The sequence below is a fragment of the Pseudorasbora parva genome, chromosome 3 (genome assembly GCF_024679245.1).
Source record: "Pseudorasbora parva isolate DD20220531a chromosome 3, ASM2467924v1, whole genome shotgun sequence".
Lineage (NCBI taxonomy): Eukaryota > Metazoa > Chordata > Actinopteri > Cypriniformes > Gobionidae > Pseudorasbora > Pseudorasbora parva.
Window position 1 is genome coordinate 14,562,025 of NC_090174.1, and position 23,246 is coordinate 14,585,270.

Here is a 23,246-nt window from a genome sequence, read left to right on the forward strand (position 1 = left end):
CCTAACAGGCACCTCCAAACCAGGCTCCCCTAGTCTGGATGTGGCCTGATAAAACAAAAAATACATTTTTGTTGCCCAGCCCAGCCCAGCCCAGTTTTTTTTTTTTTTTTTTTTTAATCCGTAGTAGATTAACTGATGTTGATGTTGACATGTTGTGTTTTGGCCTGAAGCTCCACCCTCCACCGATCTACCAATCACAAAGTCAGTAGTGTTTTGGCATCCGGGTTGCCAGCTCTGCTCTAGTTACTACAACCGCAGCTACAAACGTTCCTGTTGGATCCTGCAGCTTATCTGGCAACCTCGAGTTAGGGGGAGAGGGAGAGGGGATACACCGCTCCACAGTCATTTGAAAGTGATTTTAGTACCAGTTTTGGCCACAATCTTGCATACAATTCCTTTAAAAATACCTTTTGTCAATTATAACAGAATCTGGTTTGGTCTGAGTCCCCTGATGACTGTTATAAAGCAATTGTAGGCTTTCTCAAGACCTTTATTATCCATGTTTAATGTACTATTTACTGCAAAGACTATTCACAGCAACTAATTCAAATATTAAAGGTGGGATATTTTCTTCTAATAAATTTTTAAAATACTTGAAGGAAACCGCTTATGATTTCAGCAGTTATTGTCTATGGGTCCTAACTCATAACATTTTTTGTACAGATTTTTGTTTGTTGTACATATAGGGATGTCACAAGTACTGGTAATTCGGTACCAAGTTGGTACAGAAATTAAAAAACTGTGACCATACCAGCATTTCTGTAGTACCGACTCCCGAGTATATTCGGTACTCGCAGCTGCATTCAATCGCTTCCAAGTTAATCTAAGAGCAGAGCTCCAGACTGTAGCCGAATATATACTATTGTATGTGTATATTAAACAGTCCCTCCAGGATTTCGCAATATATTTTTTTTATTTTTGCGATCAATATGACTGATTTTGTGGTGGTAATTTCCAGAAATTTGCGAAAATTTTTGCAATGTTTTATTTTTATAATTAATATACCACATTTACCATATTATGTATTATGTAAGATGTACAATAGTCATACACATCAATAGAACAAACAAAATGCACAAATCTTCTTTATTTTTGGTATCTTACAAAAAAGGCTAGCCCAGTGGTGTACTATAGCTTTAATAACATGATCGCTTAGAAATATCTGGGAAAAGTAAATACAGCAATAAGAAATTGTCTAATATAAAAAGTTCTCAAATAATTAATTAATCAAGTTAACAGTCAGTAATACAATAAGAACTAATAAACAATTGCTATGAGGACAAATAAAATAAGGGGTGTATTGATACACCAATGCCACAGTTCCCAATAAACCGGAAGTAGCAAGCAAATTTTCTTCCGTGCTGTGACGCATTTCCAAGTGAAACGGAATATTGAACAGAGGTGAGGGTTTGACCTCAGCGCTCTTCCTCTCCATCTCGCGCCCATAGCAGACGGACGGTTAGAGGGGAGTGGTTACGCATTTTAAAACGCAAGCCGTCAAACTGACATCATCTGAGAAGGAACGCTGTTTCCAGACCGGAAGTAACTTTTCAGATTTTCATTAAAGATTACTATGGCAAACAATTATTTCCTGTGTATTAACTTGCACGGATTAATTGTTCACCCTAAGACCTGTAATATGTGCTAACAAAGTAAATAAGATCGATTTTGATTTCATGAGGACTTTAATAATAAGAACTTTAACTTATCAAAATTCTTTTTTATTAACTTTATGCGTTTTCTTCACATTTTCTTTAGAGCAGTTAGCAAACCTGAGCAAACTAAAATGAAATAAATGCCTCCACTGTAGACTAGTCTAACATAAAAAAAGCAAATTTATTCCACAAAGATTAATGATCATACACAAGCAATGTCCCACTTAAGCCTACTTAAACATACATTTTATGAACACTGATGATTAAATATAAGTTAAAGCTATTAAATAGCAGTTTTTGTAACAAAAAGTTAAAATAAAGTGGAAAGTTTTGAGGTTATGGAAACTACAGTTACCATGGCGAATAGACAATACATCATGAATTGTTAATGAATCATATAAACTGCTCCTGATGAACATAATGAACATCATACCTGCATGGGAATGATCGTAGTTTCCTGTAGGGCGGTTATTTTTTATTCAATATTCGAATATGCATTCAAACATGCCGTGAAATATCCGTTATCCGAATATCTGATTTTTAGTTTAGTGGATTTTTAGGTTGCCATGTAGCGTTTTTTTTTTTTTTTTTACAGTCGGGTGCATTACATGCTTTACATGGAGCACAGTAATCGGATTAAAAATCCAATTTGAAATAAAATGCTCCATATATACACCTCAATTGGAATAAAAATGCCCAAACCGAATTAAATTGTAATCGGTGGGATAAAAATTTCACCATGTAAAAAACTTGACCGATTACTTTTGAGTGCATCCTTATATGACGTGATACAGCGCGCGCCTTCACCACTGAAGAGCACGCGCCATGCTCACATGCACCAGGCTATAATGTTGAAAAGAGAGGAAAGTACAGTTTTCTGAGGGATAAACTTTTTATTTCGTAAGAAGTTAAGATAATGTTGGGGGGGAGATATTCTAAAATATTCGAATACATTGCTTGATATTTGATATCCGTTCGAATGAGATTTTTTTTTAAAAATGACAGCCCTAGTTTCCTGCGCTTTATTTATGAAGTGACAGCCTGTGAGAGTGCAGTTGAAGTGTGTGCTATGAGCACTGTATAATGGCTGGCAGGACAGGAAATTTCAGTTTTCTAAGGTGAGAGACACTTTTTATTTCATAACAAGCTACGAAAATGTCACTGATATATATAGGGCCCTATAAAATCCGTTTTGATTTTTCTCCCAAATTCTGTTTTTTCTGTTTTAATTTTTGCAGATTCCTTTTTTTCCGTTAAAATGTTTGGCAATTCAGTTTTTTTTACCCTTTACTGTTATTTTGGTGAAAAAAGAGTGTGCTTTTAATGTTAATATAATATAACATAAAACAAAAAATAGGAATGACCTTAAATTTATTGAGGTAACAAACATCACATTTACTTTTTAGGACCAATATGATGCAACATAACACTGCACTTCAAGTACTTCAAATATTTATGGTTATTAGCTTTAAACTTTCCGGTAAAATACATTATAATAGTTTATATAATTTAAAATGAAAGTGCTCCATTAGCTTTTTCTTTCAAGTAATTTTTTTTAAAAAGAACTAAAAAAAATAAAATAATAAGAATCATCTTTTACATACAGTACTATTAAGTAAAACATTTAAAGCTGAAAATTAACATTAAAAAATAACACATTTCACCATGAAATCATGTAGTGAATTGTTCTGTGTGTTTAACAATCACCATTATGATATCCAGAGCTGTGAAAAATAAAAATACACTAAAACACAACACTGCCAGAAGTTTTCCCCCCAACTTCAAAGGCCCCTTTAAATGATTAAAACTAGATGCTTAATTTTAACTTTAAGGTTACTTATCATGTAAACTACCCATATAGAGCATGTTAAATGCATGTTTGGAACAGACTAACAGAGGGGAAAACGGTCGCATTTGCAGCAGATATGCATTGCTGCCTAATGTGCCCATTATAAATCAAAGCACGAGATGACAGCGGTCGAGCAGAACACCGGAAAATCTGACAGAATGGACAATATTTGTCTGTATGTGCAATACACGAGCCGCGGTACAGGTGCGCGCGCGACCAATGTTGCCTGAGCACAACGAGCGCGCTGTTCTCGCTCTCCATACGCAAAGCTTCTGCGCCGCCTGCGCGTGCAGTGTGAAACCGCCGTTAGCATCGAGTTTCTTAACTTTTATGCTGCCGAAAGCAGAGTCGTGGAGACCAACTTCGCTGTACTTTCATTGTTTTGAAGGGCGAGCTGAAATGACGGGAGGGGTTGTGTCGCGAAGTTTTGCTTCCCCCGGTCTGCACTTTCCTTAGACATACGTTAACCCACACGACACAGAATTTCATTACAAATATGTAAAATTCCGGGGAAATCTGCGATAACACCAGATTCCGCGTTTATATACAGATTCCGCGTTAATATGCCAATTCCGCGATTCCGTCCGCGATTCCGTGATCGTGGAAATTATAGGGCCCTACATATAGCCTTGCAGCATATAATCTGACCGCAGATACTGAATCGGCACAACACCTTTTTCTCAGGCACTCCGCGACCCACTCAGAACCATTTGTATATGTATATCTATGCTCAGAATGTTCTCAAGACCAAACCAGTTGAGAAACATTGCTGTAGATCAGTGTTTCCCAAATTTGTTTCAGTCATGGCACCCTTTTAAAATGTTCTAAATTTTGTGGCACCCCCTCACATACCTTACGCTAGGGGTGTAACGGTACAGATCAATCGTTTTGTATCGCGGTTTTAGGTTCACGGTTTCAGTACGGTTTGGTATTTATGTTCAGGCGAAAAAGGACTACTGTCAAATAAAAATAAAGAAAATAAAAACAAATTACCTAAATGTGAACAGCAGCACAAAAATAATGCTTTTCAGGTAAGTCTAACATTAGTTTTTAGGTAGAGAAATTGAAATAAGTAATCAAATGTAAAATAACTGCATATTTAACTGTTTAAATTAAAGATCAATCCTTATTAAACTTACAAAAGCTATTTAATCAAGAGCAGTGAGTGATGTTCTTATCCTTTGTTTGACATTAAATAGAGCAGTTAAGGCTACTTTAAGACCTAATGCAGGGATATGCGTTGTCTTTCTCGCCTCTATAAAGCTCACTTATGGCATATTCAGAGTATGTCGGCTTGGATACTCATTAGGGGTGTCCATGGTTAACTGATTAACCGTTAAAAATTGCGTAACCGAGTGAAACATTTTGCTCGGTTAAGTGGCGTCAATGACATGCTTTGAATTTAGTTGTAATATATTTTTGCACCACTAGAGACCGCCAGAGCACTCCCAGACATTTGTAATATCCACAAGAAGAAGTCATGACCAGCTTTCTAACATGAAGCGGGCAAAGAAAAGTACAGTGTGGGAGCACTTTAAAATTGAGAGTGACGGGGCAAAATGCAAGTATTGCAATGCAGTGCTTACCGCATTTTTCAGGCTATAAGTCGCTCCGGAGTATAAGTCGCATCAGTCAAAAAATGCGTCATGAAGAGGAAAATAACATAAGTTGCACTGGACTATAAGTCGCATTAGGGCAGAAGCAGAGCGGGAGCCGCGCGCGCTGTGCATAACGGATCAGAAGAAAGAAAGTTTGAAGTGAGAAACTTGTGATGGACTAGCGAAAAGCAGAGGTTACTTTAACTGTAATGAAGAAAACAAAAAAGCTGATCGCGGACTGAAAGCAAGATGGCCAGAGCTGAAGGAACGAGTCCACAGATGCTTGAACTCTCTGCCGGGAGAGGCTCAGCCGTGCGAGTCAAACGCTGTGTCTGTGTGAATCATTCTTGGCTGCATATTTTACTACATGACCTAATCATGCAGGAGCCCTCGCGGCCACTCGCATTGCTCGTGAACTGGAGCGCATCTCATCCTAATTCAACGAAACTCAGCGTACGCCTCACAAACATGAAATATATCTTAAGAAAGCTTGAAATGTCTTTTAACAATTTAAAACGAAAAGAAATAGGCTACTCTCTGATTAGGTAATCCATGATGTGCATTTCTCTCTATAGGCGCGTTCACTACAGAGATGGCGGTCGTCAAATTAATAAACTAAAAATAACCCTGACGCACACTATGGTTAACCGAGTATTAACCGCTAAGGGCCTCGGTTAACGGTTAATGAAAAACTGGAAAACGTGCAGCCCTAATACTCATCAAGATGGACATGTTGACATTTGTGTGAGTTTGTCAGGTTTACAAAGAGAGACCGTTTTGCCCACATTTTTCTTTTATTATTGCTGTTTTAATATCACAAGAGGATCCAGAACGTGTATCCATTGACAGAAACATACATAAAGCGTATTTTTCAAGTTACAACGCATATTAAAGGGTCATGAAACCCCCCTGCTGCAGCGGTGTTTTTCCACACCTTCGATTTGAAAAAGCTTGTTAAAAGGGGAGTGGTCGACTGTGAAAAGGTGGGATGGTATTGTGTGGAAAGAGGGAATGGTTTGCATAAATAGGGGAGTGTCTGTCAGTAGGTGCATTAAGATTAGCGATACCAACAGCAGCAGTTACAGCGGTTCTGAGACATGTTCTTGGTTCCCGTTGGCATTGTTTACCACAGAGAGATTAAATGAGGGATGAGTACAGCGAATGAGAGAGTGGCGTGCAGCAGAGATCGCAAATCATTCAGCTCTTCAAAGTTCAAACCAGCATAATTCAGTGAGAAATGAAAATAAATGTTATTCTGCATGACGAAATATTTTGCAAACGTGATAAAACTATATTTGTCCAAATATGCACGCTGTTTGGCAAGATGAACAACGCGCCGACGTGATAAGAGAACGTGAACCACCCAACATGCGATGTGATAGAGATGTGTACTTCTAGATCAGGGTAAAAGCGAAGAGGTTTGAGGCTTCATAGTCTCGACCGCGCATTGCCGTGACGATCCGCGCTGTCTATCACTCGGCAGCTAAATCTATATTTGTCCAAATATGCAGCACACTGTTTCACTAAGAGCCCGAGCACATGCGGTTTAGTGCATGGCTGTGACGACAAATAAAACGGAGAGGACGTGGCTTTTGTTCATTAGCCTACAGATTACAGATTGGTTATTTTGCACTCCTGACATAGATAGTCAACGCTTGCAGGTTCGGCGTGCGATTCCTCAAGTGAATTTTACTTTACCGAGCCTTTGTAGCAAAGGCTTCCACAGACGACACCGGTTACAGCTCGCTCGGCGCCCTTTACGTTACTTCGTATCAGCACAACGCCTAGCTTTCCTCCGTGACTTTTCCGCACGCTGCTTCCAAAACTTCCCCACCATATCTCTACAATAATGATGGAAGACGAGCCTGACAGAAGTGACTGTCTCATGCATATTAACTAAATTATCTTGTATGCATACTACAGCGCAGTGATTGGACTGAATGAGCTTTATGTCATGAATATATATCGAGAATCGCTCGGAGCGGTCGACGTCAGCATGTGCCCAGCACCCCATACTTGGGCCGAAAAGGCCGTGCCGACGTCAGCATTTGTGACGTTGCTCCGACTAAGCTTTTCAAACCGGAAGACAGAAATCGCTCTGAAAAATGCAAAAATAACTATTTTCACATATGAATGCCATTAATGAGTACCCTTAGTGTTTTCAATGATGTGCAGCCTATACATATCTGTTTACATCTCAAAAAAAGTGTTTTGGGGTTTCATGACCCTTTAAAGATGTCACTGTGCAAGTGCAGTACCTTTTACACGGCACCCCTGCTCTCGTCAGACGGCACCCTGGTTGGGAAACACTGTCGTAGAGTATAATGTATGTCTTAATGTAATACTACTACTACTTATAATAATTCAATAATTATTACAAGTTTATTTTTAAAGGAATAATCACACAATTTTCTTCCATGTTTTAATTTTAACAGTAATCCTTGTTTGCCAAAAATGAAAGGGTTTATTTGAATTTCATTTGATAATACATTAATCTTTTATGCCTTCATTCGATTACCTGAAAGTCAAATCCACAACAGAATTTCTAGGGGGAAAAAATATTTCATATATTCTTTTGCTTTTATGCATTGATGCACATAGTTCACATCAGCATCGTAAAAATTCATATATATATATATCACCTCTAATTTGTAAGGATTCTCTCTCTCTGTTTCAGATTTGCCCAATCTGTGCAGCTTTGCCTGGTGGCGACCCCAATCATGTGACAGATGACTTTGCTGCTCATCTCACACTTGAACACAGAGCACCTAGAGATTTAATATCCTTTTTATCTGAGCCTAGTATGTATATTTACATAATAGGCATCATTCTTAAACCACTGTTTCTGTGTGAATCAATGTTAAGTGTGTGTATGTATGTATGTATGTATGTATGTGTATATATATATATATATATATATATATATATATATATATATATATATATATATATATATATATATATATATATATATATATATATAATTTGCAAGAAAAAGTATGTGAACCGCTTGCAGAAAATATTAATAATTTTAACTAAATGAAAGGGATCATAAAAAATGCATGCTGTTATTTATTTATTACTATCCTGAATAAGATATTTTACATAAATGTTTACATATAGTGCACAACAAAAGAATTGCTGAATTTATTAAAATGACCCCGTTCAAAATGTTTTGAACCATTGTTTCCTAATACTGTGTGTCGTGCCCTGGATGATCCACTCGTTGTTGTAGTTGTTGTTTTTTGTGACGGTTTGTTTGTCCTGAGCAGTTAAACTGCCCAATGTTCTTCAGAAAAATCCTTCAGGTTCTGCACATTCATCATTTTTTCCAGCATCATTTTCATATTTTAACCCTTTCCAGCATTGACTGTGTGATTTTAAGATCCATCTTTTCACACTGAGGACAATTGAGGAACTCAAACACAACTATTAAAAAATGTTCAAACATTCACTGATGCTCCAGAAAGAAACACAAGGCATTATGAATTTGAAGATTGAAGAATTTATAAGGTAAATTGTACTTAATTTGTTTTCTGGCAAACATGTAAGTATCTTCTGTTACTTCTGAAGGGCAGTACTAATTGAAAAAAAGTTATATTTAATCAAAACAAGAACGCTTTGGACATCTTCATCCTGTTCAAAAGTCCCCCTCCCCTATCTCTTAATGCATTGTGTCTTCCGGAGCATCAGTGAATGATTGAACCTTTTTTAATAGTCGTGTTTGAGTCCCTCAATTGTCCTCAGTGTGAAAAGATAGATCTCACAATCATACTCACTGCTGGAAAGGGTTCAAATATGCAAAAGATGCTGGAATTTTTTTTTCTGAAGAACGTTGGGCAGTTTAAAGGGTTAGTTCACCCCAAAATGAAAATGATTTCATTAATTACTCACCCTCATGTCGTTGGACACCCGTAACACCTTCGTTCATCTTCAGAACACACATGAAGATATTTTTGTTGAGAGCTGATGGCTGAGAAAGGCTTCAGAAAGGCCTCCATTGGCATTCAGCATATTTTCACTGACCCACTCACAAGACCCATAAAAGGCACTAAAGACTTTGTTACAAAGTCCATCTCACTACATTGGCTGTACAATAATCACATCACAAAACAAAAAAATCACTGCAGATCATCCAGGTAACGACACAGTACTCAGAATCATGGTTCATAAACTTTTATCATGGTTCCTAAACATGGTCATTTCAATAAATTCAGCATTTTTTTGTCTTGTGGACTAAATGTAAAACATTTTTATGTAAAATATCTTCAGAACAGCACTAAATAAAAAATATTGCATTTTGTATGATCTCTTATTTAACTACAACTATTTACATTTTCACAGATTCTGGAAGCAGTTCACATACTTTTTCTTCCAACTGTATAACGGTATATATGATGTACACGCTTATTTGTTGAGCTCGTGTATAATGACTAAGGTCTATGTACAGTCCCTGACAAAAGTCTTGTCGCTTATCTATTTTCTAGAAATACCTGATATTAACCTGACTTTGAATTAATTAATTGGTGTTAGAAATAGCTCATATGAAAAGCTAAAACCCTCCCAAATGATGTTTAATGCACTGAAATAAATAATTTTCATAGAAAAAATATTTATCATTTAATCAAGACAGAAAGGTCAAATTTTGGCAAGACAAAAGTTTTGTCGCCTATACAGAAATTGAACAAATTTACTGCAAATACAAAAATATGTCAGCAAATTAAGTTGTGGTGCTGTGAGATCCAAAATTAATATCTTGTATGACTTCCATGAGCTTGAAGGACTGCATCCATGCGGTTTGGCAAGGATTCATACAATTTATTGATTTTATTGAGTCTTCAGGAATAGCTAAGAAAGCAGTCTTGCATGCCTCCCAGAGTTCATCAATATTCTTTGGTTTCGTCTTCCATGCGTCCTCTTTCATTCTACCCCACATATGCTCAATGATGTTCATGTCTGGTGACTGGGCTGGCCAATCCTGGAGCATCTTGATCTTCTTTGCCTTGAGGAACTTTGATGTGGAGATGGAAGTTTGCGATTTTTTTTTCACCGTCCTGCTGCAGAATTTGGCCTATTTTATGGTTGGGAATATAAGAGGTAGCTAAGATTTCTTGGTATTTTAGACTACTGATGTTGCCTTCCACCCTGCAGATCTCTCGCACACCCCCATAACTTCACTGTTTTCTGGGTGAATCTCGGATCCATTCTGGCTCCAGTAGGTCTCCTGCAATATTTGCGGCGACTGTGGTGTAATTCAACAGAAGATTCATCTGAAAAATCCACCTTCTGCCACTTTTCCAGCGTCCATCCTTTTAGCAGGCTGTGGGCCTTGGCAAATGCCACACGGTTTTTCAATTGTCTTTTGTTTAGTGCTGGCTTCTGGGCACTGATTCGACCATGGAGGCCATTTCGAGACAGAATCCGACAAACTGTTCTGGTTGACACAGGGACTTCAGGTGACCAGGTCTCGTGGAGCTCTGCTGCAGTGGAAAATGGGCTGGCCTTGGATTTTCGAGCCAACAAACGGTCCTCTCGAGCAGTTGTCTTGCGGGGTCTGCCTGACCTGGGCTTGTCAAAAACGTCTCCAGTCTCTTCAAATCTTTTTTTTATCCTCTGTACTTGACGCTGAGACACATTGAAGGTGTCTGCCACATCAGCAGTGGATCTGGTCTTCAGCCTCTTGATAATCAAAACTTTAGTGTCAGGGTGAATCTTAGGCATGTTTGCAGAGGTCTAGTTGCAGTTGATGTGAAGGTCTAGTGTACTGGGGTTCTTTTTATACACACTTGAGACCTAATTGATCCATTATTAGTCACAGGTGAAGCTCATATGACAAGGTGACAACACTTATGTCTTTGCAAAAATTGACTCAATGGGCTTTACCAAGCTGTGAATATTAGAATACTTTTTGAAAGTTTAGTTTTTCACTGAAACATTATCACAAAAGCTGGTGGGATTAAAATGAGCCATTTCTTGTAAAAAAAATATTGATTAGAAATATATTTCAGCGGCACTTTAGGTCAATTTGTACACAAGCGACAAGACTTTTGTCAGGGACTGTATATGTTCAATTCACTTCTGTAACCTTGTTGTACTACATTGGTTTTCTTTCTTTAAGGAATGTAAAGGTTTTCACAAAACCTAAAATTCTAATTTATTTACCCACCCTCATGTTGTTCCAAACCTATATGACTTGACTTTTGTTGATCACAAAAGAAGATATTTCAAAGAATTGTACTGGATGTTCTTTTCCATTAGCCTGACAAGACAGACCCACATCAAGATGTTTGGTCTGGAAACTCCACCATTGACAGGGCTCAATCCGAGGGGCGGGATAAACGGTTGTCTTTCAAACTCCCTCTGCACGCGATAGGATAACGTTAGCGCTACAACCAACCAGAGCAACGAAGGTGAAGCTGAGCTAGTTGACAGATTAAACATTAGCTGTATCCGGTCAGCAAAACTCAGAACACATCTTCCCTTCTTTAGAATGATTTCAGTGCCTTAAGTGACTTAAGAATGACTTCTTTTCTCAGAGAAAAGCTTAACTCCAAGTCTTCCAGAGTCGCGGTTAAAGCCGATTCTAAAGACCGCCGTTCGCCAGTTTCTGTGTTTACTAGTAGCATGCAGGCGCAACTCTGCCTTCATTGTTAAGCCCTGCCTATCGACTCTATACACGATGTGATTGGCCCGACCAGAGTTTGGCGTTTACAGCTCTGAAGTTTATTGAGTTGCTCAACGACACTAGATTAGATTAGATCTGCTGCCGCTAGGGTGCATCTAGATTTCTAGGCTACTTTTCCATTTAATTACAATGAATGGGAAGCTTTAAAGCTCCAAAAAGTGTCAATGTCTGATTCATCCAATAAAGTAAAATAAAAAAAACAAGTAGACAAGGCAGACTGCAAGATTTGTTCACAAACTGGACTGATCTGCTTATCGAATTCAATTTACTCGACTTGATCTGGTCGCAGCATAGATCTTACTGGCAGTGAAGAATATCAGGGAGTAGTGAATTGAATTTCACTGTGAATTAAATTTCAGGTTACTATTATAATACTTTAATGGTGATTTCATGTCATATTCATTCATCATAATTGCATGAATTGCAATTGAAAAATAGCAGCCAGTACTCTTTAGTGTTCCACGAAAGACAATACATACAGGTTTGAATTGATATTGGGGTAAGTAAATGACAGAAAGGTTATTTATCTAACTTAAGAAGTATTAGAATCGTTTCATCATTTAAAGAATAAGTGTGGAAATGTTCATGTCTGCAAAACATTGTTTTTTTGACAGCTCCAAGTCTTTTTAAATTTGTTTAACTTTTGCTTTAGTGTGTATAATAACTGTTTGTGAATGTAAATGATTGCCTTGTTTGTAGTTCTGACATCTTTTCCGTGACTTGGCTATTTCACTCATGGCGTAGCGAGCTATGAGGTCACCTGTTTTTTTAAGGTGTATATAATGAGGATTAGGGCTGTCAAAATTGCTCGAAAATGACGTTTAAATATTCCCTCTAAAAAAACATGAATATTCAAACTATTTGAACATCTGGTTGCGCATTTTGTCAATAACAGGACAAATTAATACAAAGAGGCATAACTACTTGTATAGGTAGTCTATTGAGTTTAAACATATTTGACAAAGTATTACCTACACAAAAACAAGTAAATCATCTAATGGCCAAGACCGCAGAGCGCAGACATCGCTCTCTCTTGCCCTCACCCTCACGCTGTCTGCGGATAATGGTTTAAATGAACAAACTTTGAGTGCTGATCAAGAGTTTTGTGCAAGCTATCTAAGGTCGCGACTTTTGTCCTAAATATAGCAGGCTTCATTCAGTCAGAGACATGTGGAAACATTATTGGATATTTCTTATAACTGACATTTCTCTGGGCCAATCGGAATCTTAGCTCACTTGCATCAGAATCTTGAAGCACACAGCGTCAACTGAGCTCGTCATTGAGTGAGACGCCTGGCTACCACGCGAGTCTGACGGATGGAAGGAAGCAAGCTTAGTGTTCAATTCAAGCATGGGCGTAGATTACGGGGGGGACGTGTCCCCCGCACTTTTAATAAAGTATATTTTCATCCCCCGCACTTTTACTGGGTTTTACCTATCCTAGTCGACCCGAGCGGGATTCGAACCGGCGTTACCTGCTCGAGGGCGGTCAAGTTAACACGGGCTCGCTAAAGACAGCTTTCTCTACCTCGGTTGATTGCGTGCGTCTTGACGTCACGTGCAAGTGTATTTATACATAGAAACCAATGTGAATACATCAAGATTTAAATTCAGAGACAAAAAATCTATGCATGACCTGTCGTTTTATTCATATCTAAATATGAGGAGGGCGCTCTCACAGAAAGTCCAAAAGCGGATTCGTAGAAACTTACTGTCACACTGGAGCTGCAGCTGAAGGAAAACAATCGTTATGAGCTGAAACGTGATGACGAGTGCGACAATATGCTTTGTGTGTTTTTCAAGCCATCTCAATGTAGGCTATTTATTGACAATAAAGTAGGCCTATATCATATGAATAAGGCAGTGCTAACTGTCGGCTTTTCAAATGTTTATCTTCTGCTCACCAAAGCTGCATTTATTTAATCAAAAATACAGTTAAAACAGTAATATTGTGAAATACCATTACAAATGAAAACAGCCTTTTTCTATGTGAATATAGTAAAGTGTAATTTATTCCTGTGATCAAAGCTGAATTTATCATCATTACTCCAGTCTTCAATGATCCTTCAGAAATCATTCTTGTATGAGGATTTCATAATCAAGAAACATTTTTGATTATTATCTGTGTTGAAAATAGTTAGAAAATAGCTGCTTAAAAATGTTGTGGAAACCATGATACTTTTTTTTCAGGATTCTTTGATGAGAGAGTTCAATGGACAGCATTTATTTGCATTTATTGAATAAATGATCTTTTGTAATATTAAAACTATAACTTGTGATCAATTTAATGTAGCCTATGTCTGATCAACAAAAGTATTAATTTCTCTCTTTTTAATTTTACCACAAACGTTTGAATGGTATGGTGTTTTCCACAAAAATGAAGCCTCACCATGAGCAGCAAAACTGTTGTCAACACTGATAATAATCATACATGTTTGTTGAGATAAAATGCAAATTGTTAATCTTAACATTTTATATTTGACCACTGTTTTAGGATGGAAAAGTTAAACAACAAAAATAATCTGGCAAACTAATAAACTTTTGTCTAATTTACCCATTTTGACATGTAATAATTAGAAACTGTCAAAGTGAAGGGACAAGAAACATTAACAAAATGTTTTCATCATATTTGCATAATTATTAATGAATCTGTACATATTGTGAATTAATTTAATACATTTAATTAGCTTTCCTGGTAGCCTTCAGTATTAGAAAATGACTCATAAAACACAAATATTAGTGTACCCTATGTTTACTTTCTTCACTAACCCAGACAAAAATAAAAAGACTATGGGCCAGATTGACTAATTTAGGGCAAATTAGTGTAAGCGCAATTCCATAAAAGCACCGATGGGAGTGGACTCTTCTGTGCGTGATCTACCGATGACGCGCAAATTAATGAACACTAACACAGACGCATAATGACCAGCGGAGACCAGGAGAGTCACTCCTACAAATGTATATGCAATAAGGTCAGCCGCAAAAATAACTCTGTCCATGCCTTTACATGGCAATTTTCTCACTGCGTGGATTTAGTAAATCCTGACAGTAGTTTTTTAACGCCAAATGAGGGTGCAACTGGCACAAGCTGTTAGTAAATCTAAACCTAAAAGTCAAAGTTCAGGTTTAGGGGGGGAAGAGACAGGGCAAGATAAGGAGACGGAGAAAAAGAAAGAGTGATGGAGAGAGCAGGTCATGAAAAATAATTAACTGCCTACTAAGCTATTTCCTATCTCTTTTTTCGGCCTTTAAACATCTTAAAATGCACATTTGTAGGTCAGAAAAATCTTCACTGGGGAGGATTGGGGATCTGGGAAGTTACTATGGATGTAGTACCGTTTACGCCGCCTCAGGAAGCCTCAGGTAGGAGGCGTTACTTTTCTGACACACTCTAAGCTGACAAGCTGTTGACCATCTTGACAGTCTAGCCCAGGTGACCAGTCAGTGTAGATTGAGCATTTTGGAAGAAAAGCTTTAAAGAGAAAAGTGCTAAAGCAAGCAGATGCTAAAATCAGGAGCTGCAGCAATATACAGTATGAAAAGGCTGTTTTTGTTTAACTTGCATTTTTTGCATTTGAAAATTATTTAGGCTTTTGCCTCTTTACTATAGCCTGACAAGCCAGACCCACATCAAGATGTTTGGTCTGGAAACTCACCATTGACGGGGCTCAATCCGAGGGGCGGGATAAACGGTTGTCTTTCAAACTCCCTCTGCACGCGATAGGATAGCGCTACACCAACCAGAGCAACGAAGGTGAAACAGAGCTTGTTGATAGATTAAACATTCACCGTATCCGGTCGGCTAAACTTCGAACACATCTTCCCTTTTTAAGAATGACTTCAGTGCCGTTTTTTGTTCTTTTCTCAGATAAAAGCTTAACTCCAATTCTTCCAGAGTCGCGGTCAAAGCTGATTCGAAAGACCGCCGCCGTTCGCCAGTTTCTGTGTTTACTAGAAGCACGTAATGCAACTCGGCCATAATGACTCGGCCGTCATTATGGCCCGCCCGCCGACTCTATACACGACGTGATTGGCCCGTCCAGATTGGTCCAGAAGGGTATTGAGAGTTCCTAGACGACACTTGCGGCCAGATTAAATTTGCTGCCGCTAGGGTGCGTCTAGATTTCTAGGATATCTTTACTACTCTTTGCGTAGGAAATTACTGGGTGGCAAAAAGAGTACTACAATCGGGACACATCATTAATCGGACTCGAGGCGGTATAAGCACCACAGCTCATCTGTGTCTATGCATTATGACAATATTAGTTGAATCAACGTGATAATGTGATGCATTCTCAATCAGTTGTTCCTTAACCAGCATGTGCACGATGAGAGCAGCGGCGTGAGGCACGTCCGTCGGATGTTCCACCCTGGACGGGGACTGGGCGGTCCGCGAGCACGCAGGACTAACATGCACTTTACCAGCAGCTCCACTGGTGGGCTCTCCTCTTCACAAAGCTCCTCCTACTCTCCAAGCAATAGGGAAGCCATGGACCCCATAGCAGGTGTGTAATGTGTAAGGACAGGAAGTTGGAAGATTCTACACAGGACTTTCTTATCTGGTCTTAGGTTTTTTTGTCTTGATGCATGTGTAGTCTTTCCTGAGTTGTCTGGTTTAATCTTTTCATATCAATCTTTTTTTTTTTTTGCCATCTTTCTCTTTCTCCCTGTGTCTACATCACCAGAGTTACTCTCTCAGCTGTCGGGTGTGCGGCGCTCCGCGGGAGGGCAGCTCAACTCTTCTGGCCCTTCGGCCTCTCAGCTGCAGCAGTTGCAAATGCAGCTTCAGCTGGAGCGCCAGCAGGCCCAGGCGGCGCGCCAGCAGCTGGAGACGGCTCGCAACGCTACACGCCAACGCAGCAACCCTAGCAACATCAGCGCCAGCATCCCGCCGCCCAGCACCGCCACAAACACAGCCATGACTGAGAGCAACCCGCTGGCCTCCCACAGCTCCCAGTTTCTTCTCACACGGTATGGCTCAGACCTCACCATAGAATCAGAATGCTTTTTTCCCAAAAGCAGCGGCTTTTAAGCTCATAATAGCTTTATAAAAGTAGTCAATGGGTCAATGGCATGAACAGGGTTCCTAGTTTAAAAAAAATGACTATTTATTTACCGGTCTGCATAAGTATGGACAAATATTTGTTTCCAGACTATTGCCCTGGTTCGTTTTTTAAAAAATATGAAATTCTCTTACAAGAACAGTGCTTTCATGGCTAAACTAGTGATTGTTGAACACGACAGGAATGAATTCAATTAAATATGCAAATTTTTTGAGACAGGAATTTTGGGTTTTCATGAGCTGTATGCCAAAATCATCAGTATTAAAACAATAAAAGACCTGAAATATTTCAGTGGGTGTGAAATGAATCTAAAATATATGAAAGTTTAATTTTTATCATAACATTATGGAAAATAATGAACTTTTATCACATATGCTAATTTTTTGAGAAGGACCTGTATGTATGTATGTATTGTGTGTGTGTGTGTGTGTGTATATATATATATATATATATATATATATATATATACACACACACACACAATACATCTCATAAACTTGTCTAAAATAATATTTACTTGAATGTCACAAACGATCATCTAAATTAGACTAATTTATGTTGTTCGTGCATTGTTTATCTAAATATTTTGTCAGAGCTGAATATGTGTAGATTATAAAGGGTTTTAAGCTGCTTCTCATCATGAGAAAACCCAAGAAAAAAAAACGAAACGTTTTACAGATTATTATACTATAATATATACAAAATATAATACTGATAATAATGCTGCATGAACCATTTATGTTAAATATATTCGAGAGAGAATCTACAGAGAGGTTTGGAAATTTAGTGTAAACAGTAAATAGTTTTTAACAGTAAAGTGTGGGAAAAAGTATGGAATTTAAAAATGGAATATGTGTAGAAACCCTGCATGAAGGTTTCTATATAATAAATACACCTATGATCAGAATGTTTTAATTTCTGAATTAGAATTTATGCTTCAAAAAATATTAATATGTATTAAATATTACAATTGTGTGTGTGTGTGTGTGTATATATATATATATATATATATATATATATATATGCCCACCTTCCTAATATTATGTTAGTCCCCCTTTTGCTGCCAAAACAGACCTGACCTGTCGAGGCAGACTCCTCTAAACCCCTGAAGGTGTGCTGTGGTAAATGGCACCAAGATGTTAGCAGCAGGTCCTTTAAATCCTGCAAGTTGCGAGGTGGGGCTTCTTTGGATCGGACTTGTTTGTTCATCACATCCCACAGATGCTTGATTGGGTTGAGATCCAGGGAATTTTTCAACACCTCAAACTCATTGTAGTGCTCCTCAAACCATTCCGGAGCCATTTTTGCTTTGTGGCAGGGCAGACTATCGTGCTGAAAGAGGCCACAGCCACAGGGAATACCGTTTCCATGAAAGGGTGCACATGGTCTGCAACAATGCTTAGGTAAGTGATGTAAAAGAAAACATGATTTATCAGACCAGGCCACCTTCTTCCATTGCTCTGTGGTCCAGTTCTGATGCTCACATGCTTTTGGCAGTGGACAGGGGTTAGCATGGACACCCTGACTGGTCTGCGGCTATGCTGCCCCATACACAACAACGTTTCTATCAGAACCAGCATTAATAAATTGAGCAATTAGAGCTACAGTAGCTCATCTTTTTGATCGAATCGCACGGGCCAGCCTTCAATCCCCACGTGCATCAATGAGCCTTGGCTGCCCTTGGCCCTGTCGCCGGTTTACCACTGTTCCTTCCTTTGACCACTTTTAGATAGATATTGACTACTGCAGACTGGAAACACCCCATTGATCAATGAAACTGAAATGCTGGCCAGTGTAGTTAGTGCACACTGATTGCACATTCCATCATTAAAAGCAGAGTGTGAAGGTTGAATAAGCAGAGATGTCCAATCCATGCAAAATAATGGGAGAAATATCAGAGTTCAAAAGAGGACAAATTGTTGCTGCGTGTCTCGCTGGCTCATCTGTGACCAAGGCCAGCAAGTCTTTGTGTCTTTGGATGACTGTGGTATCCATGGCCTGCACGGTCATCAGATCTAAATGTGTCTGAGCAACTTTGGGATATTTTGGAGGAGTAAGCCAGAAAATATTTTCCTCCACCAGCACCACATAGTGACTCAAAATCCCTCTGGCCACTGTGCAGGACTTGTATCTGTCATTCCAAAGACAAACGGATGCTGTATTAGCCGCAAAAGGAGGACCTACACGATACCAATACATTTCAGTTTAATTGTCCAACCCCTGTATGTCAACATAAAGGGGAAATATTGGCATCATTTTCTCATTATTAAAAACAAACACAGCGGCCAGCCTAGAGTCAGAGGCACGCGCTTTATGAAAGGGAGTTGTTGCTGGTACGTTAACTGTATGATGACTGAATTATGAACTTGCCTTAAACAATTACTAAAAATTGATCGCAGAATATGACATTTTCCGATACACGCACAAATGTACATATTCTGTTATCGCTGCACAAGCTCGCGGTGCCAAGTTTTGTCCCTTACACCGATTTTGTTTAACATGTAAAAGCATTAAACCTGCTTTCTGTCAGCTTATTGAAGGGCATATTTTGATGTGATGTATTCTCACGTGGCAATTTAAAATTGAAGTCCATGTATAAAGCAAATAACTTTGCAAGCAAACATAATCAGTGGGGAAAATTGCAAATTACTCTATTCTGATTTCTTAAGTGTATTTTTTAAAGAGAAAACATCCATTGAAATTAAAGCAGTACAATGAATGCGTCTTGGGGGAAAAAAACTGCTTTTTTACGTAAAATTGTCAATATATAATGCTTTGCATGGCTGTATTTTTAGTGCTAGCAGTCAAAATATAAAAATAAATAGTCAAATAAATATTGAAATACTGTTGATATCAAGGTTTTTTTTTTTGTTGTTGTTACTGAGAATCATCCATAAAAGAGTAAGCTACATTTTTAATTAGCAGGGTATAAGGTGGAATAACATTCATAGCATAATACTCAATACTCACTACTCAAATACTTTTAAAAGGGCTGCTTTTTACTCCTACTTTGAGTAGTATTCAGGACAGGTACTTTTACTTTACTTGAACTACATTTTTAAACAAGTAACAGTACTTCTACTTGAGTATGCTTTTTCAGTACTCTTTCCACCACTGGTGAAAGTATTAAACAGCTGTTTTAAATTTGAGTTTAGTATTTTGTAATTCAGTAGTCACCCTCTGTCCTTCCAATCCCTCCAGGTTGAACGAGCCGAAAATGTCAGAGGCAGAACGGCAGGCGCTGGAGAGCGAGCGCGCGGACCGCAGCCTGTTCGTGCAGGAGCTGCTGCTGTCCACACTAATGCGAGAAGAGAGCTCGTCTTCCGACGAGGACGAAAGGCGAGACTTTGCTGACTTCGGCGCCATGGGCTGCGTGGACATCATGCCTTTAGACGTGGCTCTGGAGAGCCTCAACCTGAAGGAGAGCTCCACAGGCAAGGAGCCTCCACCACCTCCTCTTTGATGATATCCCACCACAACGCAGACAATGTCCTCTGTGCTGTAACTGCCAATGACGGTGGGCAAAAAACACAGCTCTCTCTAAAAAAAAAAATCTGTTTTTTTCTTTTCTTTTTTTTTTTGGTGATTGTAATTTCAGGTCTGTCACCTTTGTTACATTGTATAAATCCATTAAAGGAGAGCGAGAGGGAAAAAAATCAAAATACATCAGAACAGGCGTGTGAGCGAGTGAGCGAAACCGAGAGACAGATAAACGGCGCGAGAGAGAGAGAGAAAATAAGAAATATAAATATATAAATATATATAAGTTGATAATCAATTCCACATAACTAATTTTTTTCCTTTAGCAGGTGAGCGTAGGTATCTGTGGCAGACCTCTGCTTCCTGTGTCTTGCAAAAGGCTCTCCTTATAAATACTCCACATTCAAAAACTGAAGAGGAAACAAGAGACCTTCTCTAATGAAGCTGCTGTGTGTATTTATGAATATTAATGAATAAAAGTGCTTGGATGGTTTACCATAACTACTGCATGAGGTTATTTGCAGCGTGCATGATTTTTAATGACCTTGTCATTAAAAAGGCAAAATATCCCAAAGCTTTCTTTAACTTTATTTTTTTCCCAGGGTTACTTGAACACAGCCCAGTTGAAATGGGTGAAATATCAAAAAAAAAAAGTAGGATTTTCTTTGTTTAATATGGAAATTAACAGTGAAATTGGAACCTGCATTAGCTTTGCCAGGAAAAACTGCTAAATGCTTTTGTCAGTCGGCTCCAATCCGCCTCTCCTCGTCTGTGACACTATAGAGCGCAACAGTGACCGCACGCTTTATCAGCGACCTGGGTTTCACAAGGGTTTTTCCCATTCACTTTCTTCATACGATTAACGAATCTCCTTATTAACAAAACCGAACAACTCCGAGATAAATCGCAGCATTGCAAACTTTAATTAGCATTTAAACTAAATGTACAAGGCTGTTTACTTGGATTCAGTGGTGGATTGAACTCCTAAACCCATGAAGCATTGTGATTTACATAAAATTTATGAAAATTTCGGGGCAGTGTATCGCAAAAGAAAATGTAGAAGTCATTTAAGGAGTAAAAATGCTAATTAACTTTGGCTTTGGGTGGTATTATTATTGGTGGATGGCCAGTTTTCTTGCAGTGTAATGGAAAAAAAAAAGATTAGAACACCTTCGTGTGTACAACAGGCCTTTACTTGATTATATCTTTCATTGTGCTTTATGGGAACTCTTACTTCCAATGTTTTTTTTGTGTTTTTTTTTTTCCCCATCGTAGCATTGACGTCTGATTGGTGGAGCTTTTTTTCAGAATTATGGGTATTGTAGTTCCTCACTGTAAATTGTAGATCTGTTTACATGTTCTTGTTAAAAATCAACTTTTGCTTTCTTTGGAGGAAGTAATTGTGATTCATGCTTCCGAAACCCCACTGTTGCGCTCTGTTGGACGTTAAAATGGTCTGCCCTGATTGGCCGTGGCAAATGAACACCTTAAAAATGTCTTGTTGCCTATGAGAAAAAGAATATACAGGTATCGGTAAAAGATAACCTGCTTTTTACCATTTTAACTAGACGTCGATGTCTTAGTGTCTGTGTAACCACCAGATGTACTCTCTAACTTATGCACCTGTACAGACAAGTTAGGCTCTCCATTGTCATTTCGCTCTACTCCTCACATATCTGCTTTTAGTACGCTTGGAACCCATCTCTCTTCTTCAGTAAAGGAGGGCGCCAGATTTGCCACGCCACAGGCTTTATGTTGAACTTCTCAAAAGAGTGACATGCTTACATACTCTCTGCTAATAGACAGCACCTTCTATTTATTCTGGGTTTTTTATCTTGATTTTTTTTTAAGCTTTGTGATTGGTCATGCCACCTCCATGCCTATACTCTTATCCTCTATGTAAAATACAATGAGATGTATATGGAATTTGTGCGTTAACTTTCATAATGGATCTAGGACATGGGCAGACTTTCTTTTTTAATGTAAATTTAGAATACTACAATAAAAACGGCGCACAGCTTTTGATGAAAACCAAACCCCATCCTCTTACTCTCTGGCTGTGGTCTGAATACTAGTCACATGAACCTATTTAAAACGGATACTCTCTATTCAGCCTAGTAAACTCCACTGATTGTTTTTGAATGGATTTCTCATATCGTCTCAGGCTTCATAGTTGTATCCCAAATGCCATACTATGCACTATGTAGTATTGTATATGAATTTTTGATGGGTTGCTTGTCATCCAGCATTGGCACCCCTTCTGCTACAAAAAAAACAAACAAAACAAAACACTGAGCGTTTTTCCAGTTAAATAAATGCAACACCTGGGTAAGGTAAGTGCGCAGCTTGTTGGAATTTTCACCTTGCTCACACTTTGTACTTCAAAATAGCATACATGTGCAAATTGGGATGCATGTCCTGTCTTTCTTGTTTGTTCAAATGGGGAGTCCCGCCCCAAACGCACACCATTGTTTGGGCCCGTCTGGAATGAAATCAAGTATACAGGTGCTGGTCATATAATTAGAATATCATCAAAAAGTGAAACTTAAATATTAAATTCATTCATTACACACAGACTGATATTTCAAATGTTTTTATTTTAATTTTGATGATTGTAACTGACAACTAAGAAAAATCCCAAATTCAGTATCTCAGAAAATTAGAATATTGTGAAAAGGTTCAATATTGAAGACACCTGGTGCCACACACTAAACAGCTAATTAACTCAAAACACATGCAAAGGCCTTCAAATGGTCTCTCAGTCTAGTTCTGTAGGCTACACAATCATGGGGAAGACTGCTGACTTGACATTTGCCAAAAAGAGATGACCATTGACACCTTGCACAAGGAGGGAAAGACACAAAAGGTCATTGCAAAAGAGGCTGGCTGTTCACAGAGCTGTGTCCAAGCACATTA

The 23,246-nt window shown here is 38.5% G+C and overlaps 1 protein-coding gene across 4 annotated transcripts in view; it reads left to right on the plus strand.

Annotated features, from left to right (window-relative positions):
• The window catches only part of kcmf1 (potassium channel modulatory factor 1), a 47,257-nt gene extending 26,426 nt beyond the window's left edge, over positions 1–20,831 (plus strand). For 3 of the 4 annotated variants that reach the window (XM_067437878.1, XM_067437879.1, XM_067437877.1), the window contains exons 4-7: positions 7,780–7,881; positions 16,115–16,292; positions 16,473–16,758; positions 20,052–20,831. In XM_067437878.1, coding sequence (XP_067293979.1) covers positions 7,780–7,881; positions 16,115–16,292; positions 16,473–16,758; positions 20,052–20,313 — 828 coding nt within the window. In that variant the 3' untranslated portion in view covers positions 20,314–20,831. The remainder of the gene's footprint in view (positions 1–7,779; positions 7,882–16,114; positions 16,293–16,472; positions 16,759–20,051) is intronic. The other variant, XR_010904285.1, reaches the window with a different exon arrangement.
• Positions 20,832–23,246: the final 2,415 nt, after the last annotated feature.